Source organism: Perissodus microlepis, chromosome 11, assembly GCF_051167445.1.
Source record: "Perissodus microlepis isolate ML-2025 ecotype Zambia chromosome 11, ASM5116744v1, whole genome shotgun sequence".
Lineage (NCBI taxonomy): Eukaryota > Metazoa > Chordata > Actinopteri > Cichliformes > Cichlidae > Perissodus > Perissodus microlepis.
The window spans coordinates 25,821,632-25,846,764 of NC_140471.1; the positions used below are offsets into that span (position 1 = coordinate 25,821,632).

General features: G+C 39.9%; 1 protein-coding gene across 4 annotated transcripts in view; it reads right to left on the reverse strand.

Moving 5' to 3' along the window:
• Nucleotides 1-25,133, reverse strand: part of cadm4 (cell adhesion molecule 4) — a 152,419-nt gene that overhangs the window by 10,118 nt on the left and 117,168 nt on the right. For all 4 annotated transcript variants that reach the window (XM_084943638.1, XM_084943640.1, XM_084943637.1 and 1 more), the window contains exons 3-6: nt 18,651-18,938; nt 15,799-15,960; nt 13,324-13,414; nt 8,406-8,578 (exon numbers count right to left, since the gene is read on the reverse strand). In XM_084943638.1, coding sequence (XP_084799764.1) covers nt 8,406-8,578; nt 13,324-13,414; nt 15,799-15,960; nt 18,651-18,938 — 714 coding nt within the window. The remainder of the gene's footprint in view (nt 1-8,405; nt 8,579-13,323; nt 13,415-15,798; nt 15,961-18,650; nt 18,939-25,133) is intronic.

The window sequence follows — 25,133 nt, forward strand, 5'->3', positions numbered from 1 at the left end:
TTGTCTGTGACAGATGCATTCCCAATGGAACAGTGCCATGCAGGGACTGTCTCATTCAATGCTGAACAATAGCTTGGATCTTGACACATTCTCCAAATCAATGACTAAGACACAATGGTAGGTAGAGAGGTAGAAAAAGACAAGTTCAGTGCTGTTAAAGATAAAAATAATGGCTGACAAGAACTAAAAGGGAGATGGTGGCGTGAGTGTGTGCGCATCAGCGCTTTCAGAATGAATAATACGCCACTTCATCAGACAATTTATATAAAACTGCAACATGCAAGGAAGTCTATGTACTCAGTGTAGGGCACACACACACACACACACACACACACACACACACGCGCATACAGATGCACACACAGTGAAGTTATTTTGTAATAGAGGAAAATGCACTTGTGCATGAAAACACGCATACTCAGTGTACATGTCCTTACACACAAATGCCTAATTGCACACACACATGCACACATGCTGCCCTTTCTGTTCAGGAGTAATTTATTGGTAAGTATTCCTCTGTCTCTTCTCTCTTTCTCCCACCGGCCCTGAGATCATCAATCTCTTTTTGCACTCCTCTTATGTCAGCACAATACCTCCCCCACTACTGCCTTTTTTCCCTTTCTTCAAGACTAGCCTTGGTGTTCTCTTGTGTACATGACTTACATGATGCATAATGTATTTTGTGCAAAAGATGAAGAGTTATCTGCGGGAAAAATAAAGTAAAATGGAGAGTGGAACAAATCGAATTTGATAGAAAATAGAATTTACTTAAATCTCTCTTTAGTGTATGAGTGCATTGCTGTATGTTATATGCTTTTGTATGTGTGTGTGTGGATGCATGTAGATTTCATTTGAGCCTAAGAGTGGAAGATTAATTGCTGAGGTCACTGCACCAATTAACTGGTGGCTGATTAATTTCTTTTGACTATCATGAAAAAATAAATGTTCCCTGCTCAATATTTTAAACTTTTTTCAGTCTCACTCATCTTTTCTTCTTTCTTTATCAACAAAACTCTTTTTTTCCCTCACCCTCGCTCCCCAACCCATTTTGTCCACTTCTCCACTTCCCTTCATTTGGCTGCCTCAGCTGGCTCTCTGGTTTCATTCCTCTGTGACTGCGTTCCCTCACTGCCTCTCTTCAACTTAATTAAGGAGAATGCCATACAGCTGTCGTTCTCTTGGCCGATAGCGTCCTTTTTCCCCCACATCATATTGTTATTCATTAACACTATACGCCTGCCAATCAGGCACACAGCCCATGTTATTTCGAGGGATGGATGAGGCGGCACTTGCGATAATGACGTTTCTCCTCGTATCTCATTCTCACAGTAGTGCGCCTGAGGATACGGTGCCACCATTTTGGATGAGCCCTGTTATTCTTTCATGTTCAGTGTTCTTTATTTTAAGGGCTTAGCCCAAAGCACTGCTTGTCTAGCCAGTTATCTTTTAGTGCACTGAGTGCTTAGACATTGGTCGAAGGTCCACTACTGTGACCATAAAGGTCGACACCGATTACCTGAAAACTCATAGAAAATTTACTCGGATGTCAGGTGCATTGTCACAAGTGAAAGAAAATAGCACTGAAGCTTTTCTTTTTTAAAACTAAAACGACTCGGCTTTATCTCAGTCTAGCTTCTTCGGCCCCTTGCCTCTAACCTTTTTACACTTTCCTTCTCATTCTATTTTTTTTGAAAGTCTCACTTCATTAAGTGGAGGTCTGGTTTTTTTTTTTTTCATTCCAATTACCCTGACGGCTCATTACAACAGTCGAGGAGACAGACTAATCCCTGGTCACCTAATATCCTTCTCTATCTCACCGTGTACCCACCCTTTCATCTTTTTGTCCCTTGCTTTTGCTTTCCATGCAACTTTCTGTAAATCAGTTTCCAGTTTGCATCCTTCCCACTGTTCACTTCTTTCTTTATTTCACAGAAACGAGCACCCTCACATGCATACACGTGCATGCACATGTGTTAAGTATATGAAAACTATAATACTTATTTCCCCATCTCCATCTCTCTCTTTCTCTCTCTCTCTCTCCATCTTGCACACTCTCTCATGCAATTCAATTCTAATAGGTTTTATTGGCTTGGCGATTCATCTGAGTGCAGCAACTAAGTTCAATTACATAAGGAAGCCCTTTGGGCTTTCACCAGACAATCAACAACATTCTCCTCCCCGTCACAGGCACTCGCATGCTCATGCATCTTTGCGCATACACATAAAAAAAAAATCCAATTTCTACTTAACAATGGTGGCACAGAGATGAAACACCCAACAGAGGCCACATCCTTTTAGGATTTTGCAGATACTCGCTCTGAGACTGTGTGTTTGTGTGCGTGTGCCTTTGCTTTCTCATTCTTTCGAAATTTCTCACATTTACATCAATAGTGGCCTCCTGAATGCTGCAGAAAGTTAATTTCATTGTTTTAATTTGTTCACACACCTACATGCACAGCAACAGGAAATATCTCACTCTCTCTAAATCGAGGCTTCTTAAAGTGTGTCAATTAAGGAAATCAGCATGAATTAAGAGCCATAACAGAAAAATGCAGACATCACACACGGGTAGTTAACGTTTTAATGTGTCTGTTTAGAGGATAGTGGTTTATGTTGGTGATTAATTTCTTCATTTAATTTCAGTAAATCGTTTTTGTGCTGGTTTCTAGCTTTCAAACCAGCACCCTCTGTCCTATTAGGAAGACAGAAATGTGTTTGTGTGTTATGATCACTAGAATAAAAGAGTTAAAACCACCCACAAGCAACATGCTCTCTCAACATTAGCTCTAATACTTGAAATACTCAGTTTGTCTTGGGTAAGGTGCTTCCTTGATCACTGTGGACTCACATGAACTGAGATTTAGTACATATGTGTTCACACCTATTTTGGGTAATATCTATATAAGGTCAGAGATGAAGACCCTGTGTGAAAATAGTCATAAACTGTGGAGGAATGAATGTGCAGCCCATATAATGCTACCTAGCCCTCTGATTGGTCCCCGGGCACTCTGAGAAACCTTGCTCTTAAATCATAAACATGCATGTATACAGGAATAAAAATTCAATAACACACACAGAGTAATATGCGGTAGGAATGTGTGATTCGTCCAATAAAGCTCAGCTTCAATGCATCATGTCTTTGCACAACCAAGGCCCCTTGGAGAGTTTCCCACCTCTCACTCACGATTCTCCTTGGCTAGCATTAAACCTGCCTCTCTTTGTAAAGTGACAGCACTTAAAGCACCTGCGACAAATCTGAAGCCCCTTTTGCCTGAGTTTGAGCTCAGGCTGCAGACCCTGATGGCAGGTAATTCTCGCAGAGGGACGGTTGACACAAAATGAGACATAGAGATGAACAAGTTTCTTTGCACCTGTAACAGAATGGTTTCATTTCTGCTGACTCATACCTTATAACACACATCTTCCATCATCCCCTCTTTTCCTGCACTTCCTCCTCCAGTGCACCCAGGGATTCCCTGTGGGAAGGCTGGGAGCCAGCTAAACTGACAGTTCGTGTATTTGACAAGCCGTGGTACTGAATGTTAACCTGCATTCAACCTCCATCGTCCTTCATCTCCCCCTATTCATTTCTCCATCACACCCCCCCTACCCCCGTTCCCCCAATCCAACTTCTCACTACTTCACACCCAGTTTGCTCCGTGTCGCCTTCTCAGAGAGCAAGGCCTTCTTCTGTAAAGAGACTGAACTGCAGCTGAACCTAGAATAGGGGGCAGACCGGTGGCCAAGTGAGAAACAGTGATGGTGTTTGAAGAGTAGGGACAGGAAAAGGAAGCGGACAGGAGGTGCTAAAAAGGTGAGAACAGTTGAAAGCACAAGGAAAAAATGACATTGAGGAACGGAATACAGCAAGGTATAATGGGAAAAGGTGAATAACAAGAGTGTTTCAAACAGAAAAAAGAAAATAACCTCAGAGAGATTGAAAAGGTAAAGCATGCGACTACATCAATACACCAATAAAACTGCATTTCTTTTGATCTGCATAATGCTTTGGGAAGAAGTGAAGATCCTCGCTACAAAATAAGTTAATCATTATTTGAATGAAAGAAACAGATGATGACACCTACTTAAACAATGTGGGTGCTGGAATGAAAGAAAGCACATGCTACGTAAAATGTTGGAGTTATGATTCATCTTGTGTTTTATAGCATTAAATCCCATCAGTTTTATTATTGATTGGCGACTTTCATCTAGTTTTCAGAAGCTAGCATGTCACCAGCACTATGTTAAATCATCCTTGGTGGTTTATTTACATCCATACAAATGTATAGCAAGGCGTGCATTTAAGTTCTGCGGCATTTACAAAGACACACATATTACCGAAAACATTAGAGCTTGAATTCAATGGATACGTTTGACATTTCTCAAGAAATAATTTTCACCATATTAGCTGGATTATTAGTTATTATTAGGAAAATCAAGTGCGACTTTCAGTTGCCTACAGATTAATATGATGGTTGCATCAACAACTCTGAGCTCTTTGAGATAAGGTTTAAAACAATCTGCCCAGTGGGTGACTACATTTTTTTTTTTTTGAAGTACAGCAACCTACCACTGATACGGGGCACACCGAGAGGACTTAAGAAGCTGATTGCTGAAAATCTATGGTGCAGCACAAAGGAGCTGAAGCTAGGCTTATGTTGTTTATGAGGATTTCCTGTCTTTTATGGATTTTTATTGAGGCCAGATTCCTTGATCTGAAAGTATCATTTTTTTCACAAAACGAAAGGATAAGAAAAAAAAAGCGATATGTCAAATTAACAAGCAGCACAGAGCAACGACATTAAATAAAGAAGATAAATGATGAAATTTGAGGAAAAAATGCCACAGAGGAAAATAAATGGAGACGACTGCTAAGGAAATGGTGAAGTGGAAAAAGACAGAACATTTTCTACAGTGGTGGCAACACACATCAAAGCTCGACATGTCTAACCTTTTTGAATAGAGAAACAGAGAGAACGAAAGAAAGAATAAGTGCGAGAGAAAGGAGAGCTGGTGGTGATGTCATCTTTCATCTTGCCAGTGTTGCCACCCATGATGTCTGCGGAAAGCTGCCATTACGTGTGTCATCTGATTATTGTACAAAAGTGCACTTGGTGTGGAAAAGAAAGCGATGGCTAGTGCAACAGTGAGAAAGATAGATAGACGAGGGTGCGCTAACTAAAAGCAACCTAAGAATGTTACATAAGATATGATGTCTCAGCTCCCTTCATTCTTCCCACTGCTTCTGATCTTCAAACCAGGTGCTAGAATGACATGACAGGAGCTGCCAGTGGGGGAGTGGGGGGTTAGATCAAAAGGGCAAACCTACTGAGTGACAGTGGTGTGCATGTAATTAGGTCAAACCACAAATGCATTGGATATGAATCCATATAAGCCGTTAATGACGAGCTTGCTTTACAATTCAGCCCTACTGCTGCTGTCTTGTTAAAATTTCACAAATCTTGTTTTGTCCTTATTTGATTGCAAGTTTTACAGAGTTCTTACTCTCTTGGATCACACAACTTTAAACATATTCTTTTCAAATGTACTTCTAAGCCAGAGAGAAAGTTTAGCCAATTTGTCATATTTCCTGAAAAGAAGTGGTGCGAGATATTCATGTGATGTTGCAAGCGGCATCGCTAGCATCGCCTTTTATTAATAAGGGATAACTGCTGTGTTCATTTCCACAGTTGTATGATTGAACTCTGCTAGCAACATTTACACATGTAAAAAAAATATGCTTATTTATTTTGAGCCTTGGTGAAGCTGTTTTAATTCCTCTTCGCCACCCTCCCTTCAAGTCACCCTTTCATTTGATCAGCTGCCCCTCACAAACAGAGGTAGGAAAGTGATGTGCTTACACTCAGAGCTGTGGTTACAAATGACCCTAATAAGGATATCAGCTCTCACTGATATGATACAGAGCCACAAGTAGCTGAAACCAAACATTTAGAGCAATCTGATGCCTGAGGTTTCAGCTCAAAGGGATTAATTGGACTTATGCTTACCTCATTATCTGGAAATTTGGCCGTGCTGAACATCTAACAGTGTAATGTGATTTTATATATATATATATATATATATATATATATATATATATATATACATACATACACACATACACACAGTCCTTATTACTGAAAATAAGGACTAGCATAGCAAGTAAGTGGATAAGTAACAAATGTGTTTTTTATAAATTACTTTTCAGAGACAGAGTCACAAAGTGCTGTAAAACAAAATAGAATCAATTACATAAAAACTAGAAATAATCACAAAAAATAACAGAAGTTTTAAATATAGTAAAGAGCAACAAAAACACAGAATAAAACAGAAGAAACAAAAGCTGATAATTAAAGCAAGCATTATCAATAAGATCAAATAAAACAGAAACGCTACATAAACAAATAAGTCTTTAGCTGATTTTTTAAAAGAGTTCCAGTTTAAAAAAAATATAAAATCTTAATTTCATGGTTTTAGTATGTAGTATGTAGGCTTATCAAAGTCAAAGTCTCTTCATTTGTCTCACTTGGGAGACATTTGCTTTGGACATAGGGGTCACATCGCACTCCACAGTCTTCAATCTTGTGCGCAATAGCTAAGAAACTCTGAACCTGCAATCACAGAATGCTAACAGCGCTAACTGGTAAGTGAGCTGTGTTGAGTTTAAAATCAGAGTTTGGGTTTAAAATCTGTGAAAAGAGACGTTTTCACACTGATTCTTATATATACAGCATGTTTTAAGTGCAACATAGATTCTCTCTTTTTTTCATATGTGCAAGTTCTTAAGCCACGCCTTACTAACATCATACATGAAGCCCAGCTGTAAAGTTACAGCAACTCAGGTGCCGCATCGCTTTGTCGCTCGAATGTGCATATATTCAGCTGGTATGCATAAATGTATAAATGTTTGTATACTTGATTCTAATGTACTGTTAAGTCTGTTTTACACTGATGAAACTGCAGCTACCAGAACACAGAAAACACATCAATAGAATGAATTCCACTTTGACCTGTCGATAAACCAAAGCAATTTCCACATCTCCATTATTAGGCTGTGGAATGGTAACCTTTAATATTTTATTGCATCCAGTTTATATTTTCTTGAGCTCTAAAGCGTGGCTGTCACGTTAGAAACATTGAGAGCACACGTGGCGATAAAATAATTAACTTACTCTTTGTTTTTTCACTCTGTGCACTTAATTCCAAGCTTATTGATTTTTCTGCAGCATTAATCTCTTGTTTTATTTGTGACAGTGTTGCGATTGACTGTTAGATTTTTTTATATTGTTTATAGATTTATATCACTGTTTTATCATCATCACCTTATAATATCTCAACTGGAGTAGGAGGCATTCTCAAAGATCACGTTGTGTGGAAGTGGACTCTTGTGACGCGTGAAATGCCCACGCTGTTGTGATACCAGCTCCAACTGCGATTTGGGGTTTTGTTAAGCCAGCCTGGCTTTGTTGAACTTCCTAGTAGTATACATCTCAGCAGTGTGTTAGAGAAGCAGCTGAGATAAACAATCTGGATGTTCTCCATTTAGTGCTTAAAACAAAGTCTAAAATCTACTGGGGGCCATTGTAAGAGTATAGACGGGTATTGTGAGCTTGCTTACTAGAACAGGTTACTACATACACTTTGGGAATGTAGCACCAGTGAATTTATTTGCAGATCGTGATAACAAAAGCCATTTTACCAGCATCTTCCTCTCCTCTAAAACCTCTGTTCATGCAACAAGAAAAGAATTCCAACAGGTTTTTCACTGCACACTGTGTTTCAACTTCTGTCCTTGTCTTGTCCGTGTCATTACGCACTGTGAAATTCATTAGTTGTCAAAATATCTTGTATCTTTAGCTATTGGACTTGAAGATAAGTTATTTTGAATTCCTTGAGGAGAAGATTGGGTCACAGTGGAGATAATAAGCTGCTTCTTTACAAGCGATAGCCAGAATAATAATGTTGGTGACTAGTATCTGTGCATGCAAGTCTCCTCGTGGAATCAATAGCACTGTGAAATCAATTGCACAGCAGGCTTAGCAAAGGTTTCCTGCTGTGTCCGAATCAAAAAAACAAATAAAGCTGAAAGAAAAATGAGACAAGCATCATGCTGTAGTGGATCTGTTGCCCACTGCCAGTATAGCCAGACTCCAGATACTCAGGGAAGATAAAATAATTAATACAATTTAAAAGACTTCTCTAAAATATTATCAAAAAAATAAGAAAAGAAATAAGGAGCTTAACAAAGCAACCACTGAACATAAAATTATTCAGGACCGTTAACTACAGCCTCAGGTACTAAAACTTAAGGGACATAAAAAGAACCACTGGAGCAAACTTTGCAAGCACTTGTCTTAATACTAAGAAAATATACAGTAAATTCACTGTTAGTGATCTTTACTCACCATACACCAACAGCGTGTAATGATCAGCAGCACGACCATAGTCGTTCTGGGCCTGGCACAGGTATGTCCCGTTGTGTGATTGGCTAAGACGGGAAATCTGAAGAGTAGTGCCAGAAATCTCTGCCCTCTCAGGTAAGGTGTCATTAATCTTGGACCACTGAGTGTTTCTGGGCCTGTAAGAAATATGAAACCTTCAATCAGTTATCAAAAGTCAACCGTGTAACATCTAGATAGCAATGGTAGGAGATGACCCAGGGCTAACATATATAAAGAAAACAGAATTGGACCAAGCACTGAGCCCCGGGGGACCCACATGAGCGGTCCTGTTGAGGACATGCAGTTCTGAAGTGCTAGTTAGATACGTGTGATGAGAACCATTTGAGAGCCGTGCTACAGGTACCACCCAGTTCCATAATCTGTCAGTAAAATGACATAATCAGTGCTGTCAAAGACTGTTGATAGTTTAAGGAGAGGGTGGAACCCTGATTCGGGCCAGCATCTTCACATATATGGACATTTAAGAGTCACCAATTAACCTGACATACATGTCTTTGGCCCAGGAAACTGGACTGTCCAAAGGAAATTCATACATGTACTACAAATGCCCTAGCTGACCAGAATGCTGGAATCTTCTAACTTAAATATTATAGGTTTTAGCTTTAGATGTCTAATTTTTGCAGTTTGTTATTATACCTACAAGAAGCAGTGCTATTTGCTATCATGATGGGAGTTTGGTGGAGACCTGAGTGCTAAAGTGAAGCTCTCAATCTACCCTCACCTATGGTCACAAGCTCTGTATTGTGACCGAAAGCATGATATTGCAGATACGTGTGGAAGAAATGAGCTTCCAATGAATGAGGTTTGGGTTCTGCCTTAGAGATGTCATGAGGAGGTTAGTCATTTGAGAGGGGTTGAGGGTAGACCTCTCTCCTCCACATTGAAAGGAACCAGCTGAGGTGGTTCAGTGATCTTACTAGGACGCCTCCTGGGGCCTCCTAGGTGGGGTGTTTCAAGACCCTAGGGTAGACGCAGGACACTCTAGCCTGTGAATGCCCCTGTGTTTCCCCGGATGAACTGGACGAGGTGGCTGGGGAGAACGAGACCTCGGCTTGTCTACTTGCAGTCCCCGTGACACGTGACATGAGCATAGACATGCACGTTTTGAGTAGCTGCATGTCTTTTATCAGTTCAGAAACGTTCTACCTGCGTTCCCTGATCATTGCTCTGTATCTCTGCTGGTATGTGGTTTCAAAATGACAAAGCCAGCTGTATTGTTTGAAAAAAGAGATGTCTTGTGGAAAAAAGATATCTCAAGATAAGCTTACATGCAGTAATCACACACTTTAGTTCATGTTTTCTGAAGAGACGACTAACCCTTAAGTTTTGCCTTGACAGTAGAAGAACGAGGTAAAAGACTGGCCTTAGTTAGCTGTTAGTGGCCACTGTATCTCTAACATGTAACTTGTTGTTTGTCCAAATAAAAATAACTTTATTGTATAATTACTTTATGCTACTATGCTTGTCAAATAAAGAAGACAGGATATAAGGCTGTTCAGGATTTAGATCAGCTCAGAGGCACTTTTGACAGAACTGGTAGTTAGTTAATAAGTAATGTAATTTATAACTTCTTTAATAATCATTGTAGTCATGCTGTTATTAAATTCACAGGATAAAAATATGGGTTATTGAATCAAATATTTCCAAGGACATTGCTTAACACTGTCAGCGAGTACCTCACATAACAATGCAATAGATAGAATACGCATAGTCTGAAAGATATTTAATAAAGCCTGAAGAGCTAAATTATTTTAGAAGCAAAGGAAGTCAGTATCAGATTGACTTTGGCACTACCAGAAGTGGTGGCATGATAAAAAAAAGAGGTGAAGACGGAGGGTAAAGAAGCCCATAGGGTGAGGTTGACATGAGAATGAAAAAAGGGTCTTGGAGGAGAAATCGTGGCAAGTGAGGGATGCATCCCGATAAATAATCATGAGATATGTGGTTAGAGGGCAGCGAGTGCTTGAAAGAACTGGGTAAGAGTGACAAGGGGGCAGATGACAGAGTAAAGGGTTGTCAGGTGTTAAGAGTAGGAAAGAAAACGAGAAGAATGTATTACAGGTAGAGTGAGGGAAAAAATGTGTAGTAGGAGTTGAAGCGCAGAAGCAGGCAGACAAAATGCATTGGTCACGAGGCTGGGAAGGCAGAGCAGATGGGAGGTACAAGGATTACAGACCCCCAAATCTTTGTGTGTGTGTGTGTGTCTGGCAGGGTTTCATGGCTCTTGCCACCCTGGCCAGATTACAATCCTGACTCATCTGGGATCTAATCCCTCAGGAAGTCTAATTAAACCACCTTCTTGGTTCAGCATAGATGCATATACACAGTTTCTCCCTTTCCACACTGATGTTTTAAAACAAAATCTCCAGTTTTTCCTCTCTTGCAATAGCAAACTTGCACTCTTACTCTGAGTAATCCCTTACAAAGATAACACACAAATAATCAGGCTATCAAGCTAAATGAAAAGACATTGTCTGCCTTAATCTCCCCGCCTAGTAACAGACAGACAGTGAGTGTACCCTTCGCCACAAGGAAGTGACATATAATTAGTAATTAATGCTTAACAGGCAGTTAACAGGGCCAGGGAGCAAGCGCGAGGGTGACAAGGGTACTGTAATGTGTGTGTGACTGTGTGTGTGTCTATGAGTGTGCAGTCCAGCATGAGATGAGGGTCATAGTCCAGCGCTGCCTGAAGTCCCATCCCTCACTGTCACATACACACACGCATACACAGTGTCCCCAACCAGCCGTTACAAAGCTTTAGTGGGGCTATAGCCAATACACTTCTCAGCCAGTCCTAACTGTGGGATTTCACTAAATTCATCACACTGACACACACAAAAACACACATGCACACACTTTAGCTGCAATGGGCTTTACTAGGGAGCTTTAGCGGACCCAATGCCCACAGACAGACAGACAATCTAGGGGAGGGTTTAAGAGCTTAGGCCCCAATACCCTTCTAGAAAGTGCCCAAAGGGCTGCCAACACTCTAGAAAAAGGCTTCATTTCAAGGTCGGCTCTTAAAATTGTTGACTGCTGATTGGGTTTGGGTAACCTCACACACAGTGCATACCATGTCCACATTTAGACAGAATTCTTTGTATCCCCTTACACACTTCCAATATCCTATCAGGCACAGTCTAAAGCGCCTCTTCTCTTTGTCCTTCATGCAATAAAATATGGATCAGGTTTTTATCCATCTGTCAAATGGTAAATGTCGGGTGAAACCACTCTTCTGCTTTTCATCAAAGTCAGAAGTACACTGCTACGTTCACACGTCCTTACATAACAAGAAATATATTACGTGGTGTAATATTGTACATTTACACGTGTAATAGAAGATAAATATGGCTTACAGCTCATATTTCAAGTCCATTTCCCAATATTTTCAATAATAAGTATTGATATTTAGATAGTGTTGATTTCTGAGCACAGTACCAAGAAAGTACAACAAATACAAAGATAAGTCTATGCAATATAGTAATTTCACAGACACAAAAAAGATGGCTGAAATTAAAAGTACTTGATAATTGCACTCAGTTTCTGAAGTAGAATCCTGGAAATGAAGGATCACAATGAGAAATTATATAGAAAGAGACGAATGTGAAAAAAGTATTAGACAAAAACAATGAATCTGTTGTAGCTTTCTGGTTAAGAGTGCCTAAGGTCTCGCTGATTTTCTTCTTCCTTTAGAACCAGTAATGCTGGTTAAGCACACATGTTCTCCCTTCTGTGATAATTGCTTTATACTCACACATTTGGGAGCTGTCCAGGAAAACCTGTTTTCTGTTGTGAAAAGCTCCACTGGAGCAGGTAGAAGTTATTCAAGGATGTTTCCACAATAGCAATTAAGAAGGAGATTTTTCTTTAAACGAAAGTGGATAGTAATTACTTGGAAAATAAACAGTAATATATTTCAGAGACGCTCTCTGTTGGATAGTCACAGATCACCTACTGCACCCAATTTACCTCTATAGCCCATAAATGGCAAAAAGGTTTTGGTAGCACCCCTTATCACTTCATTGTTGACATTGTTGACAGCTAACACTTTCTCTGAACCTTCAACAAATCAAAATTTAAGTTTACTCTGTTAGATTTTTTCACATATTTTTGTTCTTTGAAACATATTAAAAGAAAACCAGTAAACAAACAAATACATTTAACTCTAGTGTTACTGGGGCCGCAGTAACTTCAGCTCTTTTGCAGTTCTTTAGGGTTGCTTGTTATTCAATTCCAGCTCGTTCTATATTTAGCTGGTGGGATTTAATTATGATCTATAATTAATGGTCTGGGTAAATGTGTAAAACAGAGTTCTGCTAACAGATTGGCAGAGATAAAGTCAAGCCTTACAAATCTTTAGCAATATTAGAAATGAAATGTCATTCTTGTAGCAGCAGCTCAAAACAATTCCACAAAACTGTGTTAGACACGATTCAATTTTGCTAAATTTTCTATTTGTAAGGATTGATACTGAACTCTGCAAACTCCTGCATGCCCTTGTCAGTCAAATGATGTTTGCGTACCCTTAAACTGATTTGTCAAAACCCGTTGCTTTGTCGAGGCAAACAATTTATAATTTATGATTACTTCATCTGGAATTCATTTTAAAAATTATGGAAAAATCTCTCTCTTATGATAGCCTGCAACACTTTCACAAGTAGCGCCTGAAACCAGATGGCAAACAGAACTTTTACATATCTTGTGAAAAGTAAAACTAAATTCATTTGTCATGAATGTGTTATCTTCGTAATGTGTCCTGGTAAATAATGTGGAAAGCAAGACAATAGCAGCACATTCTTAATGTAAAGCGCACCAATGCCAAGCTGTTTACCACACATACATATACACATAGACTTACAGAGGATTCCCAGTGACAGAGCAGGTGAGGGTGAGCGAGTCGCCCTCTCGCAAAATGCCAGCAGGAGGAACAATTCGAACTGTAGGTGCAACTGTAGAAAAGCAGAAAGGAGGAGGGTGACATGAGTAAGCATTTCAGAGAAAAAAAAAGAAAAAACATTTCTCGATCCGAATGATGCAAGAATCAGACAAGAACAGGAAAAAAAAATCAAGAAAGAAAAAAGAATCCGAAACAAAAGACAGGTAACAGAAAGGGAAAAGTTAGAACATGGAAGGAAAATTGTCTTTGACATCTGTTTCCAAGGCAACCGTGCGACAATCCTATGGTTTAGACACCTGTTATCATAAGCAGCCCACCGCTCCAGCAGCTGCTGTAGTGCACTTGCTTCAGTAACAGAACAATCAGGAGCCAAATCCACACCCGCGGTTGGTCATTATTGCCAGTTTTCTGGCTGGAGGAGCATTCAGGCAGAGATGTTAATGTTTGTTGATAGCTCACCAGTCTGATCTATCAACAAACATTAATATAGAAGTGGCAAATTAATTGAACTCACAAGGCCGATGTAAACATATTCGCTAAATATGAATCATCCATATCTATAAATATTTACATATGCCTGGGAAATGTTTGACTATTCAAAATGATATATTGTTGGATCAAGCAATCACATCAAGCTGTCAGGAACAGTGAAGATAGAACTAATGGAGTTACTGAATATGGTTGACTGCTGAAATTCATCAGATTAATATTGGGGGAGAAGAGAGACTACACTGTATGCACTTTTATCTTGTATTCTCATCACAGTTTATCTGCTTTAATAATGCCTTTTATCAATTGCTGCCCACAAGACAATTCCAGTATGGAAGGAAATAGGGATCCACATGAAAAAACAAAACAAAATGAACTTTGCACAATCTTTGTTTTTCTAAAATATATATATAAAATAAAATAAAATAAAAATGTGCCACGATTTTTGTGCTGGAACATGTTTTTTGTTTTGTTCTGTCCCTGTGTAGTATTTTCTGTGTCTTGTCACCTGTCTTATTAGCCTTTTCCCTGGTGTGTATAGCTTGTGCGTTTTCCCCACAGATTTTGTTATGTTGTTGTTCCCTTACCGTTCTTTTCCTGACCCCTGAAATACATGTGGTACATGCCTTTGATGTCTTGCCTCTGACACACTTTTGCTCCATTATCACAAGACTTCAAGGCGCACCAGTAGCATTTCAGAAATGGAGCGTTTAGTCTGCATGGGTTCTTATATTCTGAAAACTGACCAGATTCTCTATGCCGTCCCCATGTCTAACTTCCTGCCCTCCTCATCTGCTCTGCGCTGCTTGACGTGACTTCCATGAAAAAGTAGAAATTCTGAGGGGAGAGTAATTTTGGGAATTTTTCCAAAGTGTACTCTGGTGGGATTGGAAGCATTGTCATTTGCCTGAGTGGCTGCAATCAGCTCTGGTGGTTAGGTTAACAGAACCACACCCTGTATATTTGAGTGTCCCTTGTTTTGGTCCTGCTGGCACGCTGCTTTTGATTAGTCTCTGTCACTTCTGGATTTTGTTACTGAGACACATTTTCCTGTATTTTCCAAAAAGTGCCTTCTTTTTTTCTAAATTTTAACTATCTTCCAGTCCATTTCAGTTTTTGGTTTCACTTAGGCAGCATGCAAACACAGTAGTACAAATTAATATCTTCAAATCAAAACACTGAGCTGAAAGCAAATATTTGTTCCTCCTCACATCAAAAACAAACATCAAAAACTTGACAAGCTTACATCTGATTTTCTCATTTTATACACTGATTCTACTGAAACAGACTTCAAAAAGAACAAAAAAACCCCAAACAAATGCCGACAATTTAGTGTGGCATAAAATATATAATACAAAAACCCAGGGAGTTATCTCTTTCAGTAGTTTTCCCGCTTTGCCTCCTCTAAGAGGACATTACAATTTAGTGCACACAAATTTGTGCAAAGACACCAGCAACAAAAAGACAAAGTCAATGTAGGGCAGGGATTGTTTCACATACTAATATACTCCACATTTCTTTCACTTGATGTTGTTTAGCTGTTTAAACAACAGGCCAGGAGCCTAACCTGGCCGTGTTCCTATCTCTGGCAGCTCCCTGCATGACAAGATTTGTATGTATTAGGTTTTAATGAGTGCAGGTCTCATACAGGGCAGTTCTGAATATCACTCTGTTAAAATCCTGGACGGTGTATAAATGTAGATCATTCTAAAATGAGATATCACCGTTTGAAAAATGAGGCTGCTAACCTGACAAAATTATTGCTGGCATTAAAGTAAAACACTATAATGAAGAGGCCTGAAGTAGCAATTTCAGTGACAGCAATACAGATGAAATAATGTTTGTTTTGAAATATTTGGCAATGAACATTATGTTACTTAATTTGTCTGAAAGATGGATAGAAATTGTTTGGAAGCACACACACACAAAAGAAGAGAAGGGACTTACAATAGACATCCAGGCGATAATGCCGAATCCTCTTCTGCCCATTAAGTGCAGGGTGGAATGCCTCACAACTCAGAGCTGCCCCATCGTCTTTCCTTTCTACCGGGATGCGGATGGTGCTGGACACACTGAATGTCTTCCCATTGTCCTGCAGGGATACCACACCTGGAGACAGGCAGGAGAAGCAGGGGGGATTGAAAGAATGGAAGTAAATAATACAGGTGAGGTGGCCAAGAAACATTTTAGCAGCCAAAATATGCCTGTTCTTACTTGCTCCCTGCTGAGACATCACACCTATGTTAGGGGACTGTGAGCTGCAGAGAGAAGGCGAGATGGAGGAGAAGAAGGGATTTCACTTTCTTTTTTTGATGAGAAACCAAAGGGGGATAGAAAAGCTGAGCAGAAAGAGAGTAAGAAGTGAGGGATTGATGAATGAGCTTTTTAGAGCATCACCAGGTACCTGTAAAGGGGAGGATGAGTGGTGAGGGAGCAAATAAGAGATAGAGAGGATAGAAAGCAATTTGCATCTATATTTCATGGCAATTATGAGCAGCAGCACAGTTTGTTTTCCGATAGTAAATCAACTGAATGTTTTGTCTGCGTGCGAGTGAAAGAAAGAGAGAGAGATAGAGGAGAGAGAAGGATAAAAGAGAAAATATGCATAACCCAATTGAGATTTTAACTGAGCCAGACATGGAGAGAGAGAAGGATGTCAAAGGAACAGGGTGAGAGAATAAAAGGAAAGGAGAGAGGGACACACAGAGAGAGAACGAGGGCAGCAAAACAAGCATGATTGATGCGTGTGTGTGTGTGTCTGTGTGTGTGTGAGAGGGGTGGGGTGGTGGGGGCAGACATGAAAGAGGATGATAACAGCGCGAGGCAGATGCAGAGTGGAAGAAAGATGCAAGAAGAGAGGAGGAGGAGAGACAGACGGAGGGAGGAGGAATAGTAGCAGCAAACTAACGGGACTTGACATGGTCACGTATTGGGAGTTTGTGCTTGTTTAGGCAGAATACAATATACTTATATTGCACTGAATTTTCAATTATTGCTGGCAAGCAAATGAAAGTGAGCTTAATCGAGGCCTGAGAGGATGCCAGCGTGTGCAGATGAGCAAGAATAAGGGTGCGGCGGGAAGATAGCGTCTTAATTAAAGAGTACTTCTGATATCTGTTGGGATCTGCTTCTAACCTTTGGTGTCACAGTTTGTTTAACTCAGGGCCAAAAGAGATGGGTGGAAGAGAGGAGGCGAGAGAAAAGAAGGGAAGAGAAGAGAGGAGAGAGAAGCATTAGGAAACAAGATAAGACAACTGAGGTAAAAGGACAGTCCCTGTCTGTCTCTTGGACTCTTAAAGTGTTGTGTAGCCAACAACTACGCCGAGGAGCCTCACGTCTTTGTCAGCAGTGAAACTTACAGGAAAAAAGAGACTGCTTTAAAAGAAGGTGAAGAAGTTAAGCATAAGGACATGGAGAAAAAACACAGAATGACGGTGACAGGTGCATTCTGACAGAGAAAAAGAGAAGAGACTGGATGAAAGAGACACCCGGTGTCAGACAAAAATAGAAGGTAAAAGAGATAACAGCTGACATGAAGTTTAAAAGGGCAAAACGCTGCTCGTTGCATGTCCAATAAGCTGCTGACAACAGATTATCGCGCTTTATTTAATCTGGTCCGTGCAGAGCTATCTGAAGTTACAGATAAATGAATGAATTAATAACAATACAAAACACATCTGACACCAGTTTGTACTTTTGAACAATACCGTCTGCATTTATTAAAAACTGGAGATAAAACCAAATAAAAATAATAACAATAAGCCTCAGTCAGAAATGCTTTGCATGACTTAGTCCCCAAGAGCTGTTTTGTTGTTGCTCAGTCAACTGATAAAGTTTTGGAGCAATTTAAATCAAACACAAATGCTGATTTAACAGAAAATTAATAAAAAAAAAATGGATGGGTGTAAAAACAAACAAAAATGATTTCTCAGGGGTTAAATAGGTTGAAGGGCCATGGAAAGATAGTTCTCAGATGTATTATTGAGCGAAGTGCTCCTTTAACTGAGGGAACCCAAAGGAGACAGCGAGTTAGAGACGAAGGATAGATCAGGGTATCTGACTGATGGATGGCTCATAGATTTATCAGCAGCAAAGAAGTAGGGAAAGTCAGAAGATGTTGAATTAAAAACTGTCTTCACGAAGCTGTAAAAGAGATAGCATGGGAAAAGAAGAAAATCAGGAGTGCGTGAGGCTTCTGGCAGTTTAATATAATAGTGCACTTGTCAGATTACGTGCAAGTAAATTCAACTGAAATTAATTTTCATGAGAGATTAGCTTGAGAGAACAGACAAAGTCTATGTATATGTTTTCAGAATGAAAAGATGTTCACTGTAGTGGACACGGAGAGGCAAAAGTGTTACATTATTTAGCCGATGCTGATTTAATGAACACAGATTTACTTCTTCAATTAACTTGAAATAGAAGGAATACTACTGTTCCAGTCTCAAAAGAAGTGCTGTTAATCAGTTGGAACTTTACTGTTGCCTATAAATATTGCACAAAAAAAGTGGATCAAAATGTAGAAAGTGGTTTGGAGAGAAAAAAAACATGGCAGCCCCACAGCCCAGACGCACATTTCCCTGATCACTTATCATTCATCTATTTTTTACCTGCTTCTATCAACACATCCATCTGCTAATCTCCAATCAACCGATCAATCACTCATTCTTTTATTCAGCACTCAATCTGTGATATCACCCAACCATTCTACTTCACCTGCCCTTTATTACCCAATTAACTCCCTCATTTATCTCAAACAATCATTTGAGCATTCATCAGTCCATCTGTCAGCCATGTACCTGCTATCTCCCGTCCTTTACGCATCCATCGCAGGGTGGCGGCCGGCTTGCTGCGTGGTGACACACAGGTGAGTTCCGCCTCGCCGCCCTCCACAGCCTCCTGCTTCACCTCCACTGTGGGTGTCTCTGGGGGAACCAAGACCGAGAGTGTCGCCACCTGGTGGTGCGTGGAATCCGTGTAGAGCTGGCAGAAGTATCCGCCCTCATCGGACACGCTAACGTTGGTCAGTGTGATGCGAACCAGCCGTTGCGTGAAGAGCACCATCTGGAAACGGTCGTCCTTCAAGGCTGGAATTGGGCACAGACAAAGAAGAGAGTAGGAGAGGGAAGAGGGTGGCGCGGAAGTGAAACCGCATGAGTTGGCATTGTTGAGGATACGGAGAAGAGGACCGTGAAAAGGTGGGAAAGAAAGGGAGGGGTGATGAAAATGACATGGAACAAAAATGTGGAATTGGTGAGGAACTCAAGAACAAGATGATGGGTGGTGAGTTCAATAGTCAGCAAACAAATATAAAAAAAAAGACAGTCACAATTTATAATGAAATAAGAAACAAAGCTACTTTTGGCTGCTCCCTTAGTCATGTGGGATCACCACAACAGGTAGCGCTGCAGGTTTTCTTTGGCAGGTTTTAAACCGGATGCCCTTCTTGACACAAAGGAATTTGTGTCTCCTCCCAAGTCAGGCAGAATCAAGCAATCTTACGCTTGTTAAGCAAATGTGCAATCCACTACACTAATATGGAGCCACTGCTAGTTATAATGTAAAGCATTTATTTAAAATCTAACCACTGTGTCATTATTAATTAAAGCCAAAAAACGTATGTAGATCTTTTTACATTCACGCAGACACACAAGCTATGACTGCTAAGGATGCCATATTTTACAAATTTTCTGTTTTCATACATTTTACTTGGCAGGCTTTCATCTTGGTAAATCTGTCAATTTTACATTTTTAAAAGCATATCAGGAAGTCCCCACTAAAGGTAATTTATTCTGCAGGATGCAAATTCTCCACAAGAGGGAGCTAATCAGTTGGTGACAAAGTAGTCCCAACTGGTCAGTTATTAGGATCCTGTATTCTACTTTGATTGGCTACTTTGTTGTGATTGGGACAGCTGATAAAACCTGAAAAGACATTTGACTTCTGAAAGGTTGCGCAACAGGTAAAAGAGCTCGGTGTAGACTTGGCTAAATCAATAAACGGGTCTGGTGATGGGTAGCTTAAATGGCCACAATCTGGCCACAATCAACCTTCCAAAGCTATTAAATATCTAAATTAAAGAGATTTAGATAATTGGGTGCTTGAAAGGAAACACTAGATCAATGAAAAGCTCCATACTTTCTTCATTCTGTGTGTATAAACAATTTTGCCTAATATCTTGAAAAACACAAAAAACCTCTTCATACACTAAATATGGTAAAATCGTAACTTGAAAAATAAGCAACCAAGGGTGTCAGGGAGATGTGGTGAAGCAAAAACCACTGTTATTGTCTGTGAAATATACTGGGTAGAGTATAAAAACAAGTTAAAAAGAAAACTCACTAAAAGACTAGTCGGCTGGAGTTTTATTCAGCAAAATGCAGGTTTTTGCAATGAGAACCAGAGTGAATGAAATTGCAACATAAACTGCGCTTAAAGCGAAAAAATTCTTTTGACAGGACTTTTATGCAGTGACAGTGCTTTTGAGGATCTTCGCCTCGTCTGCTTCTGTACGCCTCAGGTGGTCAGGCAAGTGTTCAGTCAGACATGGCGAACAACATAACAACCTGCTTATTTGCGTCAGTCTTATCTAACCTTGATGCAAGTTTTGGGGTAACTTTCTGTTATTTTTTGGAGGGAGGGGTCAGCACAGACAAAGGACATTACTTTTGCTCAAGAAATAACCATCAGTTCAGGAACTCTACACGTATCTTCTATGTGGGCAGAGATTCAGAGGTCTTGAGACAGGCTAGGATGAACCTGTACAGCAATGCAAAATAAAAGCAATTAGGACGAGTAGTTGGAGGGCCATTGAGGCAGCCTGTTACTGACCAAGCAAGAACAGGTTGCTGGAACTGCATGTAATTTTGTTATAGCTAAGATTAAAATTATAGGTCCAAAGTTACAGGTTGGGGTGGACTTCTGATATGACTCTAGTTGAATCAAATTGGCCAAGTCTGGTTGAAAGTACTTTGCAAATAACACGATTTGCTTTTTTTGTGCATCTTTGAAAATTCAGTGCATTTACATTTTGTTTGCAGTATTTTGAAAGTATCTATCAAACAGCACAAGAGAACTGAAGGCTGCTTCAATAGAGGTACATGACATTTTGATCATTGGAATCAGTTGCTTCGTGGCCTCATGATAGTTTGCTCTGTAATAGCAAACAGTCAGTTATATCTCACCAACCCTGAAACAAGAGTCTTCACCCTCTATTTGCGATGTCACTCCCATGAACAGCTTTGCAGAGGAAAAAAAATGACAAAAGATGGGAGAAACTGTGGCTGCGACAGCACCCCTGTTGATTTGCCGCTCGGGAATTGATAGTGCTGTTAAATCCAAAGCTTGGTTTGATATAGAAAAGTTCATAAACAGTTTTGCAAAGTCAGTCTCGGTGGAGCAGCTCCAGGCTGCACATTGATACAACATAACAGATGTCTTGGTTCACTCATTTCCAGCTTAGATGGAGAGTGTCGTTCATTTCCCCAAGCAATGATTGGACTTTGGTTAACTAGAATGCATTCATTCGCTCTCTTTGTAAGTGCATGCTTTTTCCTCTCTAAGCCCATGCTTAATTAGCGTCTGGCATTTTTATTGTTTGTCTTATTAGATTTTAATCATTATTGTTTTTACTTTCTCTGAAGAACTGAAACACGCTATTTATTTCATTTTTGGAAAGATATTAAATTCAGAGGCGCAAACTTTTGAGTCAGAGATACGTGCTGAATACTACAGTTGTGGATAACATACTGTGTAGGTCAAACAATAGAAAATAACAAAAGGCATCAAAGGCAACAATTTTAAAGCCAATCCCGAATCTCAGACCAATAAGCTACAATTACTAACCATATAATCCAAAAAGGAGAAAAATAAGAAAGGACAGTGACATGAGGGATGAGGAGTAATGAAGATGTAACAACTTTCCCTTTGTTAGCAAAGAAAGAGTACAATCAATGGGGAGAAAAATGCTGATAATGACAAATAACACCAATAACAGTCTGTGGTTGACAGTAGTTTCATGTCCATAGATTCTCATAAATAACTTTGAGACTCACTTTGTATTGACTTGGCTGTGAAACCTCCCTCATGTTCCATCTCTATTTTATTCTGTCCCTCTCTTCTTTCCTTTGTGTTGGATTTGGCCTGGCCATCTCGCAGGACAATTTACAACACAGAACAGACACTACGGTATAGATATTAGCTTTGCGGGAGTGTGTGCATGCTTGTGTGTGTGTGAGTGTGTGAGCGAGAGAGAGCAAATAGGGATGTAGAAAAACTAGAAAAATAGACTACATAATGCAGCAGGCAGGGAAAAATAATATAAAGACAGAAATCCACAGGAGACTAAGAGAGCAGCCTGGGGCAATGGAGTTAGTCCACTTTTCTTGGAGGTACACCACACTAATCTGTCCACCCCACCCCTAAAATTTCCCCTCCATCGGATGGCAATGAGAGCATTGTTAGAGAGCCATTCCCTGCAGACAGGTAAATCTTTTTCCCCCTCTCTGCACTAAATGGCAACTAAATGTCAGACTTCTGTTCAAGTCCAAGTTCACCATGATTGTCCTATCTCATTTGCATGCTGAGGAGAGTTGGCAATAAGATGAGAAAGAGAGATATGGACCACTACGGAGAAAGGGCCCATTTAGTTAGTTCTACTGCTCTATTATAGCTCTCTGTCCCCACAATCTCATAAAAAACACCCCTGACTAGTTGCTCACTAGCAAAACAGGCAGTCTAATTCACTGCACTTAGTGTAGCAGCTCTGTCTGGCCAGCTAGTGTGGAATTCATCAGCAGAGAAAGGTCTTAGTTTCTTAGCCTGTAATCTGGGTGGCAGATGGGCAATAGAGTGGAAGTGATGGAGGAAATGGTGGAGGTGGCGAGAGCCAGAGTGAGGTGCAATTTACACTCCCAGAAAATGTCCACAATGAGGCTTTTTTTGTTCTTACAGGAGCCAAATTAGTTATGGGAAGCCATCAATGCTTTATAGTTTTGCTAGACTTTGGAGCACTTCCTAATGCTGTGTCTTTCTTCAGCAACTGATCCTCCCTTTCCTTATTCTCTCTGTGGCTGTTTTTTTTCTTAACCCTCAGCACCTTTTCTCATTTCCCTCACTCTTTTCTTTCTTTCTCATTTTCTCTTTCATTTGAGCCTTCAAACCGCTTCTTCTTCCTCGTTTTGATTAGACCTCATCATGCTTTCCAAAGGGTGCAAGTCCAAGCCTTGTGGGAGAGCAGACGGAGCGACTCTGTTTAAATACTTAATGGAACTTACCGGCAGCGTGCTGATCTGATAGAATTGGGGGGAGAAGGTTTCCCAAAGCAGCAACCTCAACTACCCAATTATGTCCGCTCCGTGATCGAGGTGACTAACAAGTGAAGGCTAAGTGTGTGGAACAAAAGCACTGGAGTGCTGCACCTGTGAACGGTGAAACTACGCCTGCAACTGTTTTTTGTTTTTACTGATTTTTCTCTCATCTTTGCATTCTGTTCAGAAAACTTTCATTGACTGCTATTTTGCAGACTGTTCCTGTGGGGAGTGTGGGAGTGTTGATTGTCGGATCAATGTAATTACAAGAACTGCAGGTTTTAATGATTAGAAAGTTGAAAATGTGTTCAAGTGCAAATTTTCGCATATATAAATATCACACTAGATGATTGCAATTACAACTTTGAGGTATAAGAGTCTCCTTTTTACTGTGGTCAAAAGCAAAGGGTTTTAAAAAGTCTGAGCATTGTACCTTGTACCACCTCACCAAGAAAATCAGCTCTTGATCTATTGGCCGTTCATTATTTTGACATTAAGCTCCTTTTAGCATTTTACAATTTCTACCTACTTACTGCACACTGAAAAACAAACTATTAAACCTTTAAAGCTGCATGAAACTGCCAGTGGCATTAAAATAACTATTAGGACCTTAGACTATCTAATGCACAAACACAATGTTTTGTAAAAGTCAAATTTTAAGATGCTCAGATAAGAATTCAGAATTATTGACTTAGCAAGAGTTGCAGATTGGAATTAAAATGTTAATGTGTACAATACTCAGGAGCTCAGAAACAGTCATCAAGAGCAGCTTGAATGAAGTTAGCTCAGCAAACAGATTATCTGTCTTATCACCTGTCACGCAATTACAGCAGCGAAAAAATCCTTTTCCAAATAACAAGTAATCAAAACATATTTCTTGGAGTAGCTAGGCACTAGAGAGATGAGTGTTCTGCCACTTGAAGGAAAGAATTGTATCTTGGTATGTAGCTCTTCAATAAAGTAGACACTGTTGAGAAGTTTTCACAATAGAAAGCTCCTTGGATGAAAGATGAGCAAGCGATTTTGCTGGGGGATTTGGGGTTTTCTAGTTGGCTGCTCTTCCAAACAGATAGAGATGATTTTTACGCTTGTTGCAGACTGTGCTTTTGATGTGATTTTGGCGGGGGTGGCGGTGGTGGCAGTGTGGAGACTCCTGTGCATAACAATATCATGTATGCTCAAAACCAAGCATCTGTGAACTAATTTGTGCTGGCCCTTCGTTATTGAGAGATTGCAGCAGCTAGCTGATTAGCTGGTTAATAGGATTTTGTTTTCAAAGTTTGTTTGGTTTTAATATTAAATCCAGCTCACTAAATAAGGGAGTTAAACAGATATTTTCCTCTTTACTGATCAGTGTCTATGTTTTTTGTCCTTGTTTTTTTTTCTCCTTGAGAACTTGTTTGCGTTTGACTTGAAGGAAAGGGGTTCAGCTCAGAGGAGACCAGGCTACTGGTGTCTTATATGCCTGAACTAAGCACATACACCATCCTCCCCTTTACTGTGAACATTTACAAGCCACAGTATGAAACTGTAGCCTTAAGCCCAAACTAATGTCTTATCACATAGATTATGTAGTGCATAAATAACACATTTTTTGGTTCAATTAAGCTGCTACACACAAAATTCAAAGCAATGTTTAATATCCTTGATCGCTGTTCTTTTGCTCAGAGGTTTCCTAGCAGCATTTCTGCTGCAAATCTGGCTAAGGTAGCAACTTCTGCCCTTAATTAGTAAGAAAAAAAAAACAGGTAGAGTTTGCCTACCCCGAGGCCCTCAGTGAATTCTGCCTTCATTAAAATATTGGTTACAATGATAATTTGCCATAAAGCTGTATTTAAAAAAACATGTGATTGTCAAGGCCATGCTCTAATGAGGACTTTAATAAGTTCTGATCTCATCACTGGGGTTAACAGCGGATTATGCAGAAAGCTTCGAACTGTGCTTTTAAAACAGATAAGAAGTCACACTGTTAGG